The sequence below is a fragment of the Aethalodelphis obliquidens genome, unplaced genomic scaffold, assembly GCF_003676395.1.
Source record: "Aethalodelphis obliquidens isolate GAN/ISIS:26980383/991018 unplaced genomic scaffold, ASM367639v1 scaffold38, whole genome shotgun sequence".
NCBI classification, from domain to species: domain Eukaryota; kingdom Metazoa; phylum Chordata; class Mammalia; order Artiodactyla; family Delphinidae; genus Aethalodelphis; species Aethalodelphis obliquidens.
In genome coordinates, this window is record NW_020837982.1 from 9,940,474 (window position 1) to 9,959,005 (window position 18,532).

General features: G+C 53.2%; 3 protein-coding genes across 18 annotated transcripts in view; 1 reads left to right on the forward strand and 2 right to left on the reverse strand.

The window, feature by feature from the left end:
- Window positions 1–10,036: 10,036 nt before the first annotated feature.
- Window positions 10,037–15,949, forward strand: CHRNE (cholinergic receptor nicotinic epsilon subunit). 2 transcript variants are annotated; one of them, XM_027130199.1, is made up of 12 exons: window positions 10,037–11,471; window positions 11,735–11,877; window positions 11,997–12,041; window positions 12,159–12,268; window positions 12,398–12,553; window positions 12,824–12,924; window positions 13,304–13,504; window positions 13,582–13,696; window positions 14,961–15,075; window positions 15,175–15,361; window positions 15,451–15,557; window positions 15,675–15,949. In XM_027130199.1, exons 1-12 carry the CDS (start codon window positions 11,426–11,428, stop codon window positions 15,822–15,824), a joined length of 1,476 nt encoding a protein of 491 aa, XP_026986000.1. In that variant the 5' UTR covers window positions 10,037–11,425; the 3' UTR covers window positions 15,825–15,949. The 2 variants fall into 2 exon arrangements, with proteins under 2 accessions (XP_026986000.1, XP_026985999.1); XM_027130198.1 differs by having other exon boundaries at window positions 15,451–15,949.
- On the reverse strand, window positions 14,014–14,768 carry CUNH17orf107 (chromosome unknown C17orf107 homolog). Its single transcript, XM_027130285.1, is given in 3 exon segments — window positions 14,014–14,274; window positions 14,374–14,571; window positions 14,703–14,768. Coding segments are annotated over 3 exon segments (525 nt in total).
- A 547-nt stretch (window positions 15,950–16,496) lies between the features above and the next one.
- The window catches only part of MINK1 (misshapen like kinase 1), a 48,091-nt gene continuing 46,055 nt past the window's right edge, over window positions 16,497–18,532 (reverse strand). For 7 of the 15 annotated variants that reach the window (XM_027130139.1, XM_027130138.1, XM_027130146.1 and 4 more), the window contains 5 exons: window positions 18,419–18,519; window positions 18,187–18,336; window positions 17,943–18,102; window positions 17,714–17,853; window positions 16,502–17,353 (listed from right to left, as the gene is read on the reverse strand). In XM_027130139.1, the coding sequence (XP_026985940.1) occupies window positions 17,270–17,353; window positions 17,714–17,853; window positions 17,943–18,102; window positions 18,187–18,336; window positions 18,419–18,519 (635 nt within the window). In that variant the 3' untranslated portion in view covers window positions 16,502–17,269. Of the gene's footprint in view, window positions 17,354–17,713; window positions 17,854–17,942; window positions 18,337–18,418; window positions 18,520–18,532 lie in introns of all 15 variants that reach the window. The other 8 variants (XM_027130137.1, XM_027130136.1, XM_027130142.1 and 5 more) reach the window with 2 other exon arrangements.

Consider the following 18,532-nt stretch of genomic DNA (forward strand, 5'->3'; position numbering starts at 1 on the left):
CAACTAAGCCCGTGTGCCACAACTACCGAGCCTGTGCTCTAGACCCCATGAGCCACAAATACTGAAGCCCGTGTGCCACAACTACTGAAGCCTGCATGCCTAGAGCCCGTGCTCCACAACAAGAGAAGCCACCGCAATGAGAAGCCCGCGCACCGCAATGAAGAGTCCCTGGCTCAATGCAACTAGAGAAAGCCTGCGCGCAGCAACGAAGACCCAATGCAGCCAAACGTTCATTAATTAATTAATTTTTAAAAAGTTGATTGGAGATCTCATTTAACAAGATGACGAGTATGAACTTTCTTTCCTGTACCAAGTCCCAAGGACTTTTTTCTTCTTTACCCAAGTCGGTACAGAGAGCGCTGCCCTGGGAGAGCAAACCCTTCACCCTGGGCCTCTGGGCGCCCTGGGTGCACTCAGCGTCCCCAGCTTCTCAAGGGTCCCCCAAGGGGACAGCTGTGCTGCCTCCCTCCTCTTCCTCTCTTTCTCCCTCTCTTTCCCCTACCCCTTCATTTCCGCCCTCCCTTTTTGAAGGTATTTATTATGACTCTTTACCCTTTTCATCTCTTTCCAATGGAGCCAGCCACCCTTCCACTCTGGCTGCCAGTTCCCTCCGACACCAGGACCAGCCACCTCCTCTCTCCCCGGGGGTTTCTCACAGTTTTATAGCAGAGCGTCTACATTTGAGGACAGAGCCAACAGCCCAAGTGAGTTCACCATCTTGTCAGCTTTTTAAGGGCTTCTATGAGTACTTTATTAATAAAGGAGATGTCACTGGTTGCAGGTATTTTCTCCCACTTTGTTATTTGCTTGCCTTTGATTTTTTTGACCCTACAGAAGCTTTCTGCATTTTTTTTCTTTTTCTTTATGGCCTCTGATTTTGGGCTCCAGGGAAGGGAAGAAAGACCTTCTCTCCAGGATGATGAATACATCAATCCTTGTTTCATTCTAGGACTTTCTTGGCTTCAATTTACATTCAAATATCTGATCCACCTGGTAGAAAAGATGAGGGTCTGGTGGCTATTTTGATGACTGGTTCTCCAGTTGTCCCAAAGCATTTATTTGATTAACCTAGTTTTCAAAAAACAAAATTTTTTTTTGGCCACACCGTGGCATGTGGGATCTTAGTTCCCCAACCAGGGATCAAACCTGCGCCCCCTGCAGTGGACGCATGGAGTCTTAACCACTGGACCTCCAGGAAAATCCCCTAGTTTTCAACATTGGTGTAATATTTTATCTTCATTATATTTCAGATTCTCATATACTAGCATAAATATTATTTTGTTCATTGATATGAATGAGCAGGGTTTTTTTTAATATATACATATAGATGGCCAAGATAACTGCTGAAAAAACCCTCAGTTTTCTTAAGACATGTAAATCAAAATAATGAGACAGCAATGTTCACCTGTTGGTTTGGCAAAAAATTTTACGTTTGGTAATAGGCTGTCCTGGGGAGGGTATGAGGAAACAGGTATCCTCATGTTGTGTCGGTGTGAATGTAAGTGTGTGCATGCTTTTTGGAGAACAACATGGGAAAAGGCATCAGTAGTTGCTTTTTTCTAATGCATGAACTCTTTAGCAATTTCACTGCTAGAAATTTACCCTATGGATAAAGGTCTGCCAAAGATAAATGCATGCATATGGTTGCATAGTATGTGATTGCAAAACCCAAAATGGTTAGCTTCTTAAATGTCTATCCATTGGGAACTGCATAAATTATGTATGGTACATGCATGCAGTAGAACACTGCGGCGGTTAAGGAGAATGGGGAAGACTTGTGTGTGATCATACAAGCCAATCTCTACAATACGCTGAGTGAGAAAAAGCTACAAAATAGTAAACATACTCTGATGCTTCTTGTATATGTGAAATAAATAAGTAAACATGTATGTATGTATATATACATACATATATTCACACACATATGCTTGACTTTGGTCTTGGAGACTTTGATTTACAGGAAGCTATTAACCTTTGGGAAGAGGAAAGTTTTTGATTTTCACTGCTTCTTTCTGGACTCTTGCATTTTTCTAGCGTTGGCATGTATTGCTTTTTTATTGTCAGAGAGGTTTTTCCTGGGCATTTTTGTTTCCTTTTATACCTGTTTTGCTTTCTTTTTTTAATAAATTTTTTAAAATATTTATTTATTTATTTAATTGGCTGCGCTGGGTCTTAGTTGTGGCACACGGGCTATTTGTTGCTGCGTGCGGGATCTTCGTTGTGGAATGCAGGGTCTTTTTTAGCTGTGGCATGCAGAATCTGTAGGCATGTGGGACCCAGTTCCCTGACCAGGGATTGAACCCGGGCCCCCTGCATTGGGAGCGTGGAGTCTTTACCGCTGCACCACCGGGGAAGTCCCTCAGTTTATTTTTCTTAAATCTTAATATTTTTAAGCCAAGAAAAGTGGGATTTACTGGAAAGATACTGAGGTACCTCATTCAATCAAAGGAATCGTTGGGCAACCAGCCTGCAAGAGGAGACAAGCACACCTGGGCCTCAGGAATTTCTGGAACCAGGGGCTGGGATGCCGGAGGCCCTTTCTTGTCTCTACTCGTCTTTGAGTATCAGCCACATTCTCTCTTACTCCACGTAAAATGCAAGGAATGAACGTGGCTGGACCATGCATCTGAATTTCACATCTTGGATCTCCTACAGCAGGGAGAGACTGACTTCCTGAGTTCCTGTTTAACGAAATTCCCAGGAAGGACTTTCTTTAGTCTGGCTGGGGTCAGGTGTCCTGCCCTGGACCCGTGACTCGGGCCAGGCGGGGGAGGTGTCTCTAAGTACCTGGCAGTTCCTCTGGGGTCACATGGTTTGAGAAGAACACTTCTCAGTAGAAGGGAGGGTGCTGGGAAGATTACACATTCATTTATTTTTACTCATTCATCCAGTAAACGTTTATGGAGCCTGTTATGTCCTGGGCTCTGTGCTATGTGCTGTGAACACAGGAACCCAGCAAAGTCTCAGCGATCCAAGAGCTTAGGTCCCAGTGAGGGAGACGGCCTAGAAGTCACTGCCCTGTCCTGGCTCAGCCAGACCCACTCTCCCTGTTCATGAAAGAAAGAGGAGCCCCTCTGTTGCCTGTGGCGGGGCCTCGGCAGGTCAGCTTGGGGACGTTTCCCCTGTGAGGTGCTGATGCCTAAGGAACCCAGCCGGCAGGCCTGGCAGCCGGGGGCAGCGCAGCTGTTCCGAGTTACCCGCCAAGAGCCAGGAGGTGAAGGAAGTGGCTTCCTGTTGAGCTGAGATCTTTGGCTCCAGCTTGGAAGTCAAGGCGTCCCCAGAAACAGAAGTGCCAGGCAGCCCACCGAGGTTCTGTGGAATTTTCATTATAATGCACAGAACCCGGGCCTAGATCAGGTGCTTGACTCCACCAGTGTCGGCGTCTCAGGCCCTCAGGCAATGGTCATCCTGAGCAAACACGGGAAAGATGCTGGCTCAGCTCTGGGCCCAGCACTGGCCGGAAGGGACAACTGTGGGGTGGGGGAGGGGCGGGGGGTAGGTCAGAGCCCCTTCTGGAGACTCCCCAGATTTTCTGATGTGCTGACTCTGCAAGAAATGCCCACAGGAGTCACTGGTCTGAGCAAGACCTCCACCCACGAGTTACAGACCTGGCCGAGGACTGCAGCAAAATGCTCTCCTGTAGAACGTGATAGATGCCTGGGGCCAGCGACCCAGGCTGCGGTACCTGGGTTTGGGCATCAGGGACGAGGATTTCTACTCACTGTACCTCCACCCCAGACTACTCTGACATGCAGGTTGTTGGTCCAAGTGTGGTTTTCTCCCATTATCGTATCTTATATGATGTGATGTGTGTGTGTGTGTGTGTGTGTGTGTGTGTGTGATGTATCGTTTATACATGATGTAGTGATGGTGATTAAACTGAGGATTTAGCTCGTAGTTTGGGGAATGGACAGAAATCACACCTGGAGGAAACTGTATGTAAATCTGACGACACTGGACTCGGAGGTTGAGAGCTTTTCTGAAGGGCCCCTGCCACCATCACTTTTTGGCAGCAAGATATCACGTATCATTCCTGCCGGGAAGGATATAGTGCATCTTCAGTTGTGGCAGTGAGAATGGAATCATGACAGGGTGTTTTGGGAGCTAAACGTGTAGGAGGCGGGCTGGGTTGGTAAGGGATGGAAGGCACTGGTCCAGTGGCCACATACATCACCCTCGGTAAACGGGGTGTCTTAGGCCCACCCCAGCACCCTTCCATGCCTGCACCCGAAGCCTCATGGCGTTGGGCAGCAAAGGCTGAATTGGCTGCACCTGAAGAGAAAAGCCGAGGTCAATTTGTGGCCAAAACCTTAGATGAAATGATGCAGAAGCCACGAGAAAGCGGAGACCACACAGTAGAAAGAGGATATACAAAGTAGAGAGAAAAGGCAGGTGTGAGAGGAGCCCAGAGCAGACAGAGCAGAGGCAGGACTGGTGGGTCCCCAGGGCTGCCTTGGTCTCTGATGTTGGTCCATGTTGTCCCAGTCCATGTGGAAACCTACAGGAAACCTAGCTGGTGGATCTGACTCTTGCAATGCAAAGAAGCTAAGTGACACGGGACCCTACCTACAGCCTCCGTGGTTTCTGCTTTTCACCCTGTGAGGTCTCTCCCTCCTCCTTGGGGACATGGCTTATTCATCTGTTTAATCAGAGCATCTGGCCCTGTGCAGGGAACGTTGTAGGTGCCTATTAATGTTTAAATACATATCTGTACTTATCACAACAAGCCTTGGCCCAGCCCTCACCGAGAGGCTGTGGAATAAGCAGCAGCACAGATTTTAGATTCAGTACCCGTATCAGCCATGTGCAGGGAGGTGAGCTGGGCCAAGGAGATTCTTTCTGGGCGTCTGAAGTGGAAAACAAGTAATGAAAAGGCAGTTAACAGTGGGAGCCAAGGCTTCAAGGACATGTGGCGAAATGGACAAGCTGTGTGGACATTCAGTGTTCTTGCTTGTAACAGGGGGGTGGTTATGAAGGAGCTCAGAAGTAGAAGAAGGAGATCCCAGAATGGTGGACCTGAAAGTGTTTTGTGACCTGTGAAACGAACACAGGTATCCGTGATCAGTAAAGCTGATTACAGGGAGCTCTCCGGTGGTATAGTGGTTAGGATTCCAGGCTTTCACTGCCGTTGGCGAACTGAGATCTCACAAGCCGCGAGGCATGGCCAGAAAAAGAAAAAAAGAAAGAAAGGAAGAAAAAAAGCTGATTATAATTCTCATGCATTTTTTTGTTTTTGTTTCTTGTTTTTGTTTTTTCAGTGTAAATATCAGGATAATCTCTATGCTTTCTTTTTTTTAAAATTTTTATCAGAGTATAGTTGATTTACAATGTTGTTAGTTTCAGGTGTACGGCAAAGTGAATCAGTTATACCTATACATGTATCCACTCTTTTTAAGATTCTTTTCCCATATAGGTCATTACAGAGTACTGAGTAGAGTTCCCTGCGCTATACAGTAGGTGCTTATTAGTAAGTCTCATGCATTGTTGCCAATCTACTTGTGTGACTGTAATAGGGAGAAGAAACTTTGTATTCTCTTACAAGTTAGTCACTAAAGGAATGTTGCCTATAAGCTTAAATTATACATAATGGCCCATCTCTGGGAACCCTGCCTCCCCAGGTAATGAGCATGAAGCTAAAATACCTTTGTTTCGCTAACAAGGAAACTTCCTGACCAGGCCCACCTGTGAATAGCTGCCGCAAGGAATAAATCCCTTCTGGAGTCTGACCAGAACCAGGATTTTACCCCCTCCTCTTAGTATAAAAGAAGCCTGAATTCTAACTCGGGAAAGATGGTTCAGTGGGACGCTGGTCCGCCATCTTCTCAGTCTGCCAGCTTTCTGAATAAAGTCACGATTCCCTGCCCCAGCAACTTGTTACTCGATCTGTTGGCCTGTCGTATGGCAAGCAGTATAAGCCAGCCAGGGCTCTTGCTGCCCGTGGCCAGCCAGCTCTGCTTGGGGAATTTTTGGGTAAGGCCCTAGCAGCTGCTAGGACCGCTTGTCCTGAGGATGTTCCTTTTAAAGTTCCCGGAAGCTGCACTGGCTGTCCCAGCTCTTGGCAGTTGGAACAAAGGAATCAACTCCCATTGGGAGCCAATGGGCTCCATACTGTAGGGTAAGTCACTCCAGTGTGGAAAGCTGGAAACTTTATTTCCTCTCTGTTTGGGGATTTTTTTCTCTAGAATAAGCTAATTTGTTTTGTATTTGAGTGGGGTACCATGTTGGAAAGAGGATGAGAGGAAATAGTTGGTGGACTTTTACCCGATTTGTGAACTGGTTCATTTCTTTGGATGTGCTGGTTTGTGTGTGCTGGGTGTTTTTGTTTTTTGGGGTTTCTGTTGTTGTTGTTGTTGTTGTTTTTGGCTGCGCTGGATCTTAGTTGCCCCATGCAGGTTCCCCGACCAGGGATTGAACCCGGGCCCCCTGCACTGGGAGTGCAGAGTCTTAACCACTGGACCACCAGGGAAGTCCCTGCGCTGTTTGTTTTGTATTTATGTCTTTAAAAAATGGGGGGCTTCCCTGGTGGCGCAGTGGTTGAGAGTCCGCCTGCCGATGCAGGGGACACGGGTTCGTGCCCCGGTCCGGGAAGATCCCACATTGCCGCGGAGCGGCTGGGCCCGTGAGCCATGGCTGCTGAGCCTGCGCATCCGGAGCCTGTGCTCCGCAACGGGAGAGGCCACAACAGTGAGAGGCCCACATACCGCAAAATAAATAAATAAATAAAGGAGTTACTTTAAATGCAAATTAAAAAAAGAAATTGGGTCATTTTTTGATGACAGTGGTGCTGCTTTAATCCGAGTGTGACGATGCATCCATGGCTTTACGAAACAGCTAACTTTACAGACAAGTGTGTGGTAAGTAATACTATGTGTGGTCCTATTCACCTTGCAGTCAGCTGAAGTTCAGGCCCTGGTTCTCTCCAGGTTTTAAGGAAGACTCGGTCCCAGGTCAAAACGGATGTAAGGCTACGTTAGTTGGGTAGGCAGACCTGCTGGAGGCAAACTCATGAACAGAGGTTAGTATAGTGCCCAAAGTTTTAATATAATTGGCAATTGCTGGGTCTTTTAGAGCATTTGCAGATTCTCCTGTCTGGGCAGACACCTTGAATGGCCTACTGTACAGCATTTCAAAGGGGCTTAATTTAAGCCTGCTTCTGGGAGCCACTCTGATCCCAGAGTTGCAGGGCAACTGGCAAGGCCTTATCCCGAGTTAAATTAGTCTCTCGACGTATTTTAGCCATGCTCCTTTTTAATGTATTGTTCATTTCCTTGGTTTTTCCTATTAGGTGTGGTGTCCAGGATAAATATATTTTCCAATTAATTTGTAATGCCTTAATCCAAGTTGGGAGATTATTTCCTTAAGGAGGGCTTTAAACACTCCTGAGGCTTTTTCTTTCCAGGTGGGCTATGCTTCCACCCATCGTGACAAAGTGTCCACTCATACTAGCAGGTTATCTGAAATTTCCTGCAGCTCGAGGATTTGAGTGAAGTCTGTTTGCCAGGTTCCTCTGTGCTGAGTCCCCATCTGGGGAGGTCTGAAACCCCACGCTTTGGCCCTTCTTTGTCCTTTTCTACACAGGAGATCTTGCCCCAAAAGATGGACTGGATACTCTGGCATCTATAAGAAACTATTTCGGGGTAAGGTTCCCTACCTGGCATTCTAAAGGTTGTAAGAATGAGCAATTTTGTGCCCGTCCAAGGACTCCTGTGACTGGGATGGATTGAGATGTTTTCTGTGCCACCTTGGTGTTTACCAGAGTATGTTGCACCTGTAACAAAGTTAATCAGCTCATTCCCCACTGTCAATTTTACCTGGTGCTTCTGTGGGGAAATTGGAATTGGGCACCTCAAGTCCAAGGGAGCCCCCCCGCCGGGCCTCTTTGTTCATCAGGGTGTTCCTCTCTTTCTACCATCTGAGAGCCTCCTGACTTTTATTGGTTTCCTTCCTATTTAGCCTATGGCAACCTTTTTTTCCAGTACCTTTCCTCCTTACAATAAGTGCATTTGTCCCTTTCCCAATGGTGGCTGACCTCTCTTTGGGTCACTCACCTTCTGGCGAGTGCCACTGACAGAAAAATGGCGTTGTCTTTTGCATCTTCTTTCTTCTGTTGTTCTCTGTTGTTGAACCCTTTAAAAGCAAGATCTACCAACAGAGAAGGGTTTGTTCCAAATTTACCATCTAACTTTCGTAATTTTGTTATGTCTGGGGCGCTTTGCCCAATGAAGATCAAATTTACCATTCCAGTGTTTTCAGGGGCCTCAGGATCTGCATCCGTGTAACATCTGTAGGCCTGATAAATCTTCATTTGGTTTTTGCTGAATTTCGTTCAAAATCTTGCCTGGATTCCCCTTTTCAAAGCCTTGCCAAGATGCACTCATGGTAGTGCTCTGATAAGGGCATTCCTCTCATCAGGGTCCAGCGGGCTTCAGGTGTACCACGTGGGTCTGTTAGGTGGAGTTGCTTCCCTGGCCTGATTAACGACCATTCTCCTTTCATACAGCGGGTCCTCCCTATGAACAAGTCTGAGGGGGAGAAAGGACTCTGCATCTGTAGAAGCCCAGTCTGCTGGCCGTTTGCCTTCAGACCCCTATGGGATAACAGCATAAGGGAAATTGCCCTGCCCCAGGAGTGCCTCCTGGCCCTAATTGGGTCACATCTTAGATCGTGATATCACACCAGGTCCCTGTGCCCCAGGAACTAACACAGGATTTTTTTAATATATAAATTTATTTATTTATTTATTTTTGGCTGCGTTGGGTCTTCGTTGCTGCGCGCGGGCTTTCTTTAGTTGCAGAGAGCGGGGGCAACTCTCCGTTGTGGTGCGCGGGCTTGTCATTGTGGTGGCTTCTCTTGTTGTGAAGCACGGGCTTCAGTAGTTGTGGTGCTCGGGCTTAGTTGCTCTGCAGCATGTGGGATCTTCCCGGACCAGGGCTCGAACCCGTGTACCCTGCATTGGCAGGCGTATTCTTAACCACTGCACTACCAGGGAAGCCCCATTCCCCCCCTTTTTTTTTTTTTGCGGTACAGGCAGATTCTCAACCACTGCGCCACCAAGGAAGCCCATGACCCAATTTCTGAGATGCCTAGAGAGTAATGGGTTTGTGAACCCTTAGATGACTTAAGGTTGCTCTTTATAATCTTAATACTTTAAAAAATTTCATTGTAGCTGAAGAAGGGTCAACCTATTTGTTTAATTTTGTCCAAATAGCACAGGAATTTAGTGTAATTCTGGCACCAAGTTAATTAATAGATAAGTATTGGGAACTGGAACCAATACCCCAAATTAAATTGCAAATTAGACAACAAAGGGCTAAGGGGTTTCATCAGGTTCAAACAGTGGTAGATAAAAAAGGAAAGGGGATTGTACAACTGACTAAAGATTTTAAGGAGTCCCTGTCCAAGGCTGATCAGTTCCATCCCATAATCACCTCTTTGTCACCCGTGTTCAGCAGGTAGTAGAGCGGTCTTTGTCCTTTTTCCCACAGGATTGTGGAATGGATCATTGACAGTAGGGAAGAACCTTTGTGTTCTATTACATTAATTACTAAAGGAATGTTGCCTATAAGCTTAAATCATACATAACGGCCCATCTCTGGGAACCCTGCCTCCCAGGTAATGAGCATGAAGCTAAAATACCTTTGTTTTAATCATACATAATGGCCCATCTCTGGGAACCCTGCCTCCCAGGTAATGAGCATTAAGCTAAAATACCTTTGTTTAAATCATACATAATGGCCCATCTCTGGGAACCCTGCCTCCCAGGTAATGAGCATTAAGCTAAAATACCTTTGTTTAGCTCACGGGAAACATCCTGACAGGGTCCACCTATAAGTGGCTGCAGGAAGGAAGAAATTTTTTGTTTTCTTGGCTGTGTGTTGGGTCTTCGTTGCTGCACACGGGCTTTCCCCAGTTGCAGCAAGTGGGGACTACTCTTCGTTGCGGTGCACGGGCCTCTCACTGCGGTGGCTTCTCTTGTTGCGGAGCACGGGCTCCAGGCGCGCGGGCTTCAGCAGTTGTGACCCACGGGCTTAGCTGCTCCGCGGCATGTTGGATCTTCCCCGACCAGAGCTTGAACCCGTGTGCCCTGCATTGGCAGGTGGACTCCCAACCACTGCACCACCAGGGAAGTCCAGGAAGGAGGAAATTAACATATCCCCTCCAGAGTCTGGCAGGAACCAGGACTACCTCCTCACCTTTTAGCATAAAAGAAGCCTGAATTCTGACTCAGGGAAGATAGTTCATTGAGACACTAGTCCACCATCTTCTTGGTCTACTGGCTTTCCAAATAAAGTTGCTATTCCTTGCCCCAACGATTTGTCACTTGATTTATGGGCCTGTCATGAGGTGAGCAGGAGGCGCTTGGACTCAGTAACGTGACCTTGGACCTGACCTGGAGTCCTCTTTCATACATTCTGGACGAAGGTAACTGCTTTGCTGGATCGGTGTGAGGAAGCAGTGTGTAAGGCAGAAAAAGTGCTTCCTACCCCGTAAGGAAACATGGGGAGTTTCTTAAATAAAGCAGATTCCTGGCACCCCATCTCTGCCATCTTACTAAATTGGGATTCTTTGGGGATGGAGCCTAGGAAACTGAATTTTAAATAAGCATTTCCAGTGACTGACTAGGGTGGTCCAAGGAGACTTAGGAAAGACTGAAAGGTGTGTGTTTGGGGTGGGGAAGACAGTACTTTCATATGTGGCCACAAGGTGGCAGCAGAGAGATGAGAAACTGATGTCTCCGGTGAGTGCTCCGCCCCCCCCGCCCCCGAGCGGCTGAGAGTGGGCAGACATGGGGATGGGTCGCAGGAGGAGGTGGGCCCTATACTGTGGCACCCTCTCCTTTGCCAGGTGGAGTTTGTTACTGCAGACTAACCCCCTGTGACCACCTGTCTCATTACCAGATTTTATGGACGCTCTGCTTTTGCCAAACTCTGCCGGCAGAAACTGCATTAGCGTGACCTTGGCTGGGCTGTGGGTGGTGGTGAGTATGGGCGGCAAGCGATGTCACCTGCACAGGGCAGCTGACTCAAAGGACACCAGTGCATTACTGGAAAGCAGGGCCCTCCACCTCCACTGCCAGGCTTGTGGTTCCAGGTGTTTCTTAAAAGACCTGTCCACCTGCATCAGGCCTGTTTCAGTCATGAGGGGATTGGGTCTGTGGCTGGGGAGCTGGCCGAAGCCCAGGCAAAGGCTGCTGGGATGGGGTGAGGGCAGGGAACTCAGGATGGGGCAGCTGCCTCTGGAAGAAGCCAGGATGTCCCTGGCTGCCGCCGTAGGGGTAGTAAGAGGATTAGGTGTCAGTCCCTAACCCAGCCCGGAACTAACACCCTCCTCCACTAACAGCCCCTTCCCCCGCACTCACAGCACCCTGGCCTGCCCCCGTCGGAGCTTGCCAAACTCAGAATAACCCCGGGGACCAGACCGAGGGATGGCAGGGGCTCTGCTCAGTGCCCTGCTCCTCTTGCAGCTGCTCGGTATGGACCAGGGTCGGGGGAAGTGGTCGGACACACACACAGGATACTGACATAAAGGGACAGGACAAAGACAGACTGAGATGTAGACGGAGACACGATATTTGGTCCCCAGGCACATCACTGGTTTGGGAGACACACGGACAAATACACAGCCTCAGACAGAGATAGACAGAGAAGCAGAGCCATGCAGATCCAGAGGCAGAGAGGAGAGGCTCCTTAGCCTCTCCGTTTCCAGTGACCCCACTGCTTGGCCCCACCCCCAGGCAGAGGTGAAGGGAAGAACGAGGAGCTGCGTCTTTACCACCACCTCTTCGACAACTATGACCCAGGACGCCGACCAGTGCAGAAGCCTGAGGACACTGTCACCATCACCCTCAAAGTCACCTTGACCAACCTCATCTCACTGGTAAGATACCCCCACCGTCACCCCAAGCGCCATCTCTGAGCCTGAAGTCCCACTTCTGGTCCCAACCGCTGAGCTCTATCCTAAAGCTGGCTTCCATCATCCTAATCTCCCATCCGCAGAATGAGAAAGAGGAGACCCTCACCACCAGCGTCTGGATTGGAATCGTGAGTGGAGTCTGGGGAACAGTGTGAGGTCTTGTCCAGGGGACCCTTTTCTCCCAAAGTCCTCTTGGGCACCAAGGCACACGTCCTTCCGTCCCTCTTCCCTTCCCCCACCCTTAGGACTGGCATGATTACCGACTCAACTACAGCACGGGCGATTTTGGGGGCATAGAAACCCTGCGGGTCCCTTCAGAACTCGTATGGCTGCCAGAGATTGTGCTGGAAAACAAGTGAGGACGGGGCCAGACTGGAGGGAAGCCGAGGCCCGGGGGGCTGGGCTGGACCTGGTTGGGGCAGGTTGCTTGGAGGGAGAGGGGGCCACAGATCTGCGCAAACCCTTGGTTTCCCGGAGCCCACAGTATCGACGGCCAGTTCGGTGTGGCCTATGAAGCCAACGTGCTGGTCTCGGAGGGCGGCTATGTGAGCTGGCTGCCCCCGGCCATCTACCGAAGTATCTGCGCCGTGGAGGTCACCTACTTCCCTTTCGACTGGCAGAACTGCTCTCTTGTTTTCCGGTGGGAAGCGGCCCGGACCTTTGTGGAATTACGGGGGCAGGGGGTGGGGCCAGGTGTGGGCGGGGAGGGGAACTTCTAATCCGGGGCGGGGCTTTGTGCTGGAGGTGGAGCTAGACATTCGAATGGGGTAAGGCCGCCCTAGCGGGTTAGAAGTAAGTGTAGAAACCCAGGTGTGGGGGCGAGGCCTGGGTTGCCGGGTAGGGCGGGCCTGAGGCTGAGGCCCGAGTCCCAGCCTCTATGGTGGGGGGGGTCATGGCCCCGGCTCCGCAGCTCGCAGACGTACAATGCAGAAGAGGTGGAGCTCGTCTTTGCTGTGGACGACGATGGCGACACCATCAGCAACATAGATATCGACACTGAGGCCTATACTGGTGAGGCCCCCTCCTGCTCCAAAAAACTCGCTTCTAGACGGGTCCAGAGAGGGGACTTGCAGAGTGGGGCTGCCCCAAACCATCGATGCTGGGATTGACTTGGCAACCCTGCTTTAACTTGACCCTTTCCTGAAATCATTCTTGATCGTCGGACTAGTCCAGCTTGCTCGCTTGTGGTGGTTCCCTAATCTCTCTGGGAATGCCCCTTTCTGACCAGCCCAAACAATCCAGACCACCTGCCCCACCCACCCTTGTCCAGACGGTTTGCATCCTCTCCTCGCCTGGAGTTGCAGGCCCCCCGCGGTCAGATGAGGGGACGGAGAGCAGAGCAGCGCGCCCCACCTCCGAGAGCCAGCTGACCGCGCCTCCCGTCCCGCAGAGAACGGGGAGTGGGCCATCGACTTCTGCCCCGGGGTGATCCGCCGCCACGACGGTGGCTCTAATGATGGTCCAGGGGACACTGAAGTCATCTACACGCTCATCATTCGCCGGAAGCCGCTCTTCTACGTTATTAACATCATCGTGCCTTGCGTGCTCATCTCGGGCCTAGTACTGCTCGCCTATTTCCTGCCGGCACAGGGTATGGAGTCGCCCAGACCCCAAACCCGGGCTCCCTCCTGGGGGGCGGGGCCTGCTCTCACCAGGTACTCCCTCCAGCCGGCGGCCAGAAATGCACCGTCTCCATCAACGTCCTGCTCGCCCAGACCGTCTTCTTGTTCCTAATTGCCCAGAAAATCCCAGAGACATCTCTGAGCGTGCCGCTGCTGGGCAGGTGGGCGCAGGGTGGATCCTGGTGGTGCCTACGTGGGGCGTGGCCAGTGTGAAGGGCGGAGCCAGATGAGCATGGGGTGGAGCCAAGGGGCTCGTTGGGAGGGCCCAAACCTAATGACTCTGGGAGAAGCCTCAGCTGCCTCATCCCCGCCTGGGCTTTATTTAGATGCGGGGTGGGGCTGGGATGGTGGTGGCTTTTCCGGTCCCCCGTCCTCCGTAATGCTGGACGCCACCTGGAGGTCTCCGGAGTATCTCTGTTGGGGGCGGGCCGGCTTAGTGCCCACCCAGCCCCGCCGCCCCTGGCCCCCACCTCTCCCCTCATCTTGAACTCACCGGTTCCCCGGGGGTGCCGAGGCCCAGCTGGCGTCGCCACTGTTGCAGGAATTAGGCGGATCCCTGCAGACCTCGTCCACAGAGGCATAGCCGCGCCCCCTGGAGCAGAAGCCGGGCGCTCGCGCCTGCCGCAGACCCCGCTTGCCGAGCCCCCTGCCCCGCGGCCTGGGCTGCCCGGGCCAGGGCTCCACTTGGATCCCCGGCGTCTAGTCGCCGCACCTCCTGCTGCACCCACAGGGCTGAGATCTGCAGCGGGGGTGCAAGAGTTGGCGGGGGTGCAGAGGTCCCTGCTCCTGCCGCTCGATCCCCCTTCCCCGCCCCTCCTCAGCACCCCCGGCACCCCACCTCTAACGAGGTGGCCCCGAAGTTCACTACGGTGGCCGCGGCTTCTCTTAGCACCAGCCCCAGGGTGGGCTTCGGGGCTGGCGGCTTCTCTGGCTCTCGCGGCTCCAGGGACTTCGGCTCTCCGAACCGCTGCTCCAGATATTCATGGGCCGCGGCCACAAGTTCCAGGGAAGATAGAAGTGGGGGCTGGAGGGCCGCCTGGAAAAGCACAGGGACTGTGGGGTCATCAGGTCAGAGGTCAGAGGTAATGGGGGGACGCTGGAAACCTTCCCAGAGCGTTTCAAGGTGCCACCCTTGGGGGTGGAGGGTGGGTATCGGCGTAGGCGCACCTCCGTGGAGCTGTGGAAGTGGCAGACCCACAGCAGGGTTTCCAGGGAGCTGGGGGTATCCTTCATGGTTGCCACCGGCGGTGCGAGGGGGGAGAAGGGCGGGGGGGACGCGTCTGGCCCCGCAGAGGAGCAGCAGCTAAGGGGCGTAACTCCACTCCTTGCGGAGAGGTGCGTTTGTGAGGTTAGAGGACTAGTGGCCCCCTCTGTGGCTCAGGGGAAGTGGGGAGGCTGCGACATCACGAACTCCGGGCTCCTCAGGTACCTCATTTTCGTCATGGTGGTTGCCACGCTCATTGTCATGAATTGCGTCATCGTGCTCAACGTGTCTTGTCGGACGCCCACCACTCACGCCATGTCCCCGCGGCTGCGCCACGTAAGCACCGGGTGGAGGGGGCTCCGGGCGGGAGGCGGGGCTTCGAGCTAACCTCCCGGCCGCACCCCCCCCACCGGCCGCCCACCCACCCAACCCCAGGTCTTACTGGAGCTGCTGCCCCAACTCCTGGGCTCGGGCGCACCCCCCGAGGTCTCCCGGGCCGCCTCGCCCCCAAGGCGGGCGTCGTCCTTGGGCCTACTGCTCCGCGCGGAGGAGCTGATACTGAAAAAGCCGCGGAGCGAGCTCATGTTTGAGGGGCAGAGGCACCGGCACAGGACCTGGACTGGTGAGCAGTGGTCCGAGCGGGCCAATGGGGGCACCTGCAGCGGGAGAGGCTCCTAATCACCCCCCACCCCCCGGGGTCGCTCCCACCAGCTGCCCTCTGCCAGAGCCTGGGCGCCGCCGCCCCCGAGATCCGCTGCTGTGTGGATGCCGTGAACTTCGTGGCCGAGAGCACGCGAGACCAGGAGGCCACCGGCGAGGTGGGGCAGGAGCCGGAGAGACTGGGTGGGGAGCTGCTGGGGGCCTCCGCTCTCCCTGACTCGTGCACCAGGCTCCTGCTGCTTTTAGGGACTCAGCTTTGCCCGCCCCTTCCCCAGGAGGTGTCCGACTGGGTGCGCATGGGGAAGGCCCTCGACAACATCTGCTTCTGGGCCGCTCTGGTGCTCTTCCTTGTTGGCTCCAGCCTCATCTTCCTCGGGGCCTACTTCAACCAAGTGCCCGAACTGCCCTACCCGCCCTGTATGTAGCTGTGAGCCTGCAGCCACGGTGACAAACGTTCCCACCCATCTCCAGGAGGAAATCTGGAAAACAAGTTGCTGCCACTGCTTTATTACGATCCTTTCGTACTGCCAATGATAAATCTGTATTCAGCCTCGCGAGAGTCGTATGTGCGCACGTACGTAGGTCTGGCCACCGGGCAGACAGCAGCCGGAGTTGGCAGATGGTTCAGGAAGGCTCTTGCATGTCAGCCCTCCGGAAGGCAAGAACCATCCTCAATTCGTTCTTCCCGACCTCCCAGTTTTTCTTGGGTCCCAGCTCCATGTGACCCTCTAGCCCTGTGAGCCTCTAAGAGATCTTTATCCATTTGTTGCCAAACAGGAGCGACCCCGCCCCATGCAGGACTTGCATATAGAGAGGCTCGAGCAAGGCGCCTTCATGGCCTGGCCAGGCTGGAGTGGGTGGAAACCAAATGGCCCCTGTGCAGGGCCCCACAGGTTTAAGCCTGAGGATGCCCTCGCCCTCCCTCAGTTGTTTCCTCTAGGTTTCCTCGGCCCAGCAGTGCCCATCCACCCCCTCTCCACCAAGGCTCACTGACTGCAGATTCCACACCACCGTGCCCCCTTCATCCCAGCAATGCTGGTGGGCCCTGGCTAGTACCTGGGATGCTGAGAGAAAACAGAATAACGTAAGGCCTGAAATGGTGGGAGCTGGTTGAATGGTCTTTATTAACAAACGGAGATCTCCAAGGCCACTACATTGGGGAGTGGTGGGGGCAGGGAGGGGCCGGGGCTACTCGCTGCTCACACTATATACAGATGCAAGCAAGGGGGTATGGAGGGTGAGCGCTCCCTGCTCCCTCCCTCTACCAGGGAAGGGCAGAGGCTACAAGAGACAGGGGTTGGAAAGGGGTAAATGTTTTGGCTGGCGGGGTCCCCCCTCCATTCCCTGGGGTTTGGGGGGAGGGGAATCATTAAAGTGCTTTCAGAAAATGAGGAAATGGTCCCTGCCCCTGGAGTGGCTGGTGACCCCCCTAAAACCTAGGGCCCAGTGACCCCCCCCAGGGTCTGGTACATTCAAGGGGGGAGCCGGCTCCCCTGACGTGCAAATAAAGGGGCCCAGGGCCCTGCCGAGTCAGCAGCAGTGGGGTATGGGGTCCAAGCCCCAAGCACTCTCCTCTTAAGTGGAGAAGGGGGGGTGGGGCTAGGCCCACTCAATTCCTGGTAAGGGGAAGCTGTGCCTCTCCCCAGAAGTTGGGACAGGCACAGTTTTGGGGAGAGAACATGTTGGGGAAGAGGATGGTCACGTGATCACAAAAGCATCAGGGGTCAGAGGTCACGTTCCCAGCAGGCTCCAGTGAATCAAACCAGTAAAAGCAAAGCCCAGGGAGGGAAAAGAAGGGCGGCCCGGGAAGTCTGGGTGTGTGGGGGGGGGAAGAGCTGGTCCACGCGGGACAGCCCCGTCCAGGGCCCCGTCACCAGTTCATGATGCAGTTACGGTTCAGGGTCATGAAGTAAACTTGGCTGCTGCCCCCGGAGCGGACTGAGGCAAAAAACACCTGGGTGGAGTAGGAACAGAAGTCATCAGGGATGCGCGGGGGTGGGGCGGGGGGAGCGTCTCAGTTAACCAGGAGAAGGGGAGAGAGAGACTGCAGAGCGGAGTCCCTGAGTGCCCCCCAGCCCCTCCGAAAGGCGGAGACACTCGGGGAAGTGGGCAGCAGGCCGACCTCCCGGATGAAGGAATCTGGAGAGTTCTCAGAGAGGGAAGACGAGGGAAGGGCAAGCTGTGACCACACAGTGCGCTCCCTGGAGGCCTCCTACCAGGAAGACCCAGAACCACCCCTCCCCCAGCTCTGCCCAGGGACCCAGGTCCTGGGGGCCCACCCAGTGCAGGAGCCCGGGCCCCTTGTCATTCCCACCTTGTCATTCCGCTCACACAGGAACTTGAGCCTCTGGGCTCGTTTGTGCATGAAGACCCCGTCTAGGTGGCCCGTCTCCACGGAGCGGATCTCAATGGCTTTCTCACCCCAGCCCATGATCTGGTTGGAGCAGATATAGGCTGGGGGGGAAGGGAGTGGAGGAGCAGTGAGTGGGCTGCAGCCCAGCTCGGTCGGGGACACAGGCTTGGAGGGCGGACACCTCACTCACCCACAGAGGTGGGCATCTCTCCCCACTGCAGCACCACGTCCTTAATGATCCGCCCATACGTGTTGACATAGACGCCCTCATCCTCGTAGCACAGCAGCATCTCCATGCCATCCGTGTTGGGGAGGAAGATGATGGCGTGGGGCGTGATCTGGCTCTGGATCTGGGAGGAGAAGGTGGGCTGGAGGCCCCAAGTCTGGTGCACAGACTGGTGGCCCCAGTCTGTCCGCAGCCCTGCCAAGCTTACGTGCACAGGGATGTAGATGTCATAGCTGTTCCCCGAGTCGACATCCACAGCATGGAAGCCGGCGCTGGAGCCATAGATGACCTTGAGCCTCTGTCCCTCCTCTACCGTCAGGTCCACCAGCAAAGGGCGGTGTGGGAGGTCAGCAAAGGACTATGGAAGACAGAAGAGCTTAGGGGATGCGGGTGGAGGAGCCAGACCTCGAAACAGTGTTGGGGGCTGAGGCTGGGGTTACCTTGAAAGCCATGAATTTGTGGTAAGGTTTGGGGGCCCAAGCATACACCTCCACAGAGTTCTTCAGGGCGATCACCAGGAATTTGATGCGTTCATATTTCACTGCGGGCAGGAA

Bases quoted from the DNA above. Each gene is read 5' to 3' on its own strand.
- CHRNE (XM_027130198.1), top strand. From the start codon at position 11,426: ATGGCAGGGGCTCTGCTCAGTGCCCTGCTCCTCTTGCAGCTGCTCG. The intron at 13,505-13,581 runs GTATGGAGTCGC...TACTCCCTCCAG, and splicing joins CTATTTCCTGCCGGCACAGG to CCGGCGGCCAGAAATGCACC. The intron at 15,362-15,450 runs GTGAGCAGTGGT...CGCTCCCACCAG, and splicing joins CCGGCACAGGACCTGGACTG to CTGCCCTCTGCCAGAGCCTG.